The sequence below is a fragment of the Pyrus communis genome, chromosome 10 (assembly GCF_963583255.1).
Source record: "Pyrus communis chromosome 10, drPyrComm1.1, whole genome shotgun sequence".
Lineage (NCBI taxonomy): Eukaryota > Viridiplantae > Streptophyta > Magnoliopsida > Rosales > Rosaceae > Pyrus > Pyrus communis.
Genome location: NC_084812.1, coordinates 23381965 through 23384837, shown reverse-complemented (window position 1 = coordinate 23384837; position 2873 = coordinate 23381965). Strand labels below are relative to the sequence as shown.

At 40.1% G+C, this 2873-nt stretch overlaps 1 protein-coding gene across 1 annotated transcript; it reads left to right on the top strand.

The window, feature by feature from the left end:
* The first annotated feature begins 357 nt into the window (after positions 1–357).
* Positions 358–2631, top strand: LOC137746725 (MATH domain and coiled-coil domain-containing protein At3g58270-like). Its single transcript, XM_068486726.1, has 4 exons — positions 358–488; positions 758–933; positions 1763–1927; positions 1991–2631. Exons 1-4 carry the CDS (start codon positions 358–360, stop codon positions 2629–2631), a joined length of 1113 nt encoding a protein of 370 aa, XP_068342827.1.
* Positions 2632–2873: the final 242 nt, after the last annotated feature.

The window sequence follows — 2873 nt, the reverse complement described above, 5'->3', positions numbered from 1 at the left end:
AGTTTGTAAATTTTGTCTCCAAATTTAATCTCCCTATCATTATTACCCTTAACTTAATTTAGTGTTGCGTACAAGTATAATCAAATATGTTATACAAAGCTGAAATTTTGATCTCTATAACGCGCCAAAATGCTGCAGTAGTAATTCTTTGTGGATTTTGGTCGGAAAATGCAGGACTTGTGATATTCCTCTATTTCTATCAAAACTTGTCTAGCTGTCTATCTGATCACCGTACCGGATATCCAAAGGTAAGTCTCTCTCTCTCTCTCTCTCTCTCAGTCAACCATTGTACGATGAGAACTAATTGTTTGCTACTGCATGTAATATCAAATTACTATTTCTGGATTTTTTAGTAGAATGGAGAAGATTAGAGAGGGGAATCAGAACCAACTTGTATCTGGGACATTCAAATGGAGAATCGAGAACTTCTCTAAGATGGACAAGGAGAAACTTTACTCTCAAGTTTTTGTCGTCGGTGGTTCTAAGTGGTACGTATGCTTTTGTTTTCAGCATTTCCTATTCCTCTTCACTTGCATGCATGCTCAGATTTTTGGTGTGATGTTTCCCCGTCCCCTCGCAAAGCAGAGATTTTTGTTGGCTTGGGAATGTGAATGGGGATTCCTTGGTCACTAGTATAGCTAGTAGATTCCCTTTCCTGCAAGTTAATATTTCTCTGTACTTAGGATTTTATTCTAAGCTGCCCAATCCACTCGAGTTGCACCCCGTAATATAATTGTGGATGTGTGTTTATTATCAGGCGGATACTTTTATGTCAAGGGTGGAAGGACACAAATCTTGCAGAGCAGTTGTCTTTGTATTTGGGTGTTGGAGATGTTTCGACATTGCCAACGGAGTGGAGTAGATTTGCCCATTTTAGCATGACCCTGGTCAATCAACTTGACACCAAGAACTCCAAAACATGGCCTCCAAAGGGTATTTTCTTACCATTCATGTTTGTGTGTTTTCTCTGATGTCGACTTATCTTGTATGCCAAGGCTAGCCAGCAATAGTAGTATACGGAATTACAGACCTCAGGCTAGAGCTACTGCTACATTCACTTGAGATGTTTTGTTTCGAAATCTATGACAAATGGAACATTCTGTAGAATACACCTTCTTTTTTTTTTTTTTTTTTTTTTTTTGCCCTTTTTTGTGCTTCAAGTAGAGTTGTAAAATGAGATTTTTATTCAACATGAGCTGCATGGCCCTACAACATTACCATTACAACGGGCATAGCACGTTGTGTCTTGCTAAGCATAGTGTGAATATCTGTACCAAGAACGACGTGAGTCTATGTTCCTACTGAGTCAAGACGGAGTTATAATGGTACCTCCATATATCTTTCTGTCGTACAGTAAGTGGGTTGCAGTTCCACTTATGCTCCAGGGATTGAGGGAGGTGTTGGAGAATAAAATGAATTGTAGTTGTAGTTCTTAGTTCAGTTACAATATTATATCATGTGTGATTTAAGTTTTTCAACATGGATATATGTATGGTTACTGTTGTTACTAGTTTTTATTTTTATTTTTTTATCATTGATTGAATTCAAATTTATCAAAACCGAGGGCAATGATATTCTAGGATTCATATAACCGACCCCACTTAGTGGGATAAGGCTTTCTTGTTGTTGTTGATTGAATTCAAATGTATCAGAACACTTCTGTAGTAACTTTGACATGGTCCTCCTTTGTTATTGTTTCCTTATTGTCTGGTGATGCCCTTTACATATTTGTTTTTTCGTTCCTTGATATTTTGGTTCGCAGGCAGTGTTCCCCAAGAGTTCAATGAAATCAACAGTGAGTGGGGCTTCACATCATTCATGCCTATCAGCGAGCTTTATGACAGAAGTGCTGGTTATCTTGTCAATGATGTATGTATTGTTGAAGCCAATCTTAATGTCCCAATCAAGGTTGAACACCAAGGAACAGGTATTTCTGTAACTATTGAATTTTCATATGTGAATCATGAGCAAGGTCTAGACTCTTCTGCAGAACCTAACGCGCCATGCTCTGAACTGTTATTTGCCCCCTTCCAAGATGCACAAGGTTCTGGACAAGTTCACACCGAGCCCCCAGTCGCTAGCCCTACTGACCCTTCCCTAGCCAGGGCACTTGGAGAAGTCCCAAACACCGTAACCGAAGAGCTTGTGGATTTTAGGGGTTTAGGGCGAATAGAGAAAGTTTTTGTGCCACTGCTAGAGGGAGTCTGTAACTCGCATCCTGAGCTGATTGTCTGTATGCATAAAAGAAGTCAGAAATATTCAGAATGCGCATTCACAGCTTTGGGCCGGCTTCTGCATTTTCTGAAAACTACAAAGGTAAAGGATATGACCCTGGATGCTTGTAACCGCCTTGAACTTCTGTGGGAGGAGCTTGAGAGCTTCAAGTTTGATTTGGCATGGCTGAAGCCTCATGTTGAATCTGCATTCGATATGACGAGGTTTGTACACAAGGCAGGCAGACTGAAGAGGCTGAGAGATGATGTGGAGGCTTTGGCGAATGAACTGAAAAGGAGGAGGGCTGCGCTAGCTGCTGCAACGATTGATCATGCAGTAGTGAAAAAACACTTGACAAAGGCAGAGCAAGACATCAATGGGATTGACATGGATGGCCCGTTAGGGTATGGCATTTAGCTAGCCTTATTTTGTAAGGCTTTCTCTAAGACAACGGCTACGGCACATGATGCCTTGCCTTCGTACTTCGTGTTGCAACTTTTCATGTTTTTAGGTATGCAATAGTTAACTAGGTTGTTGGAATTGGACAATATGTTTTTGGTTGTCCTTCCTTTGTAGCATATCTGAACTTTTGGTTGTTGTTTATGTAGCGCAAACCTTGCTTATTTTCGTGTTTTGAAGTTCTTAATTGTGTCTTATTT

Bases quoted from the DNA above. Each gene is read 5' to 3' on its own strand.
- LOC137746725 (XM_068486726.1), top strand. From the start codon at position 358: ATGGAGAAGATTAGAGAGGGGAATCAGAACCAACTTGTATCTGGGACA. The intron at 489-757 runs GTACGTATGCTT...GTTTATTATCAG, and splicing joins GTCGTCGGTGGTTCTAAGTG to GCGGATACTTTTATGTCAAG. The intron at 934-1,762 runs GTATTTTCTTAC...TTTGGTTCGCAG, and splicing joins CAAAACATGGCCTCCAAAGG to GCAGTGTTCCCCAAGAGTTC.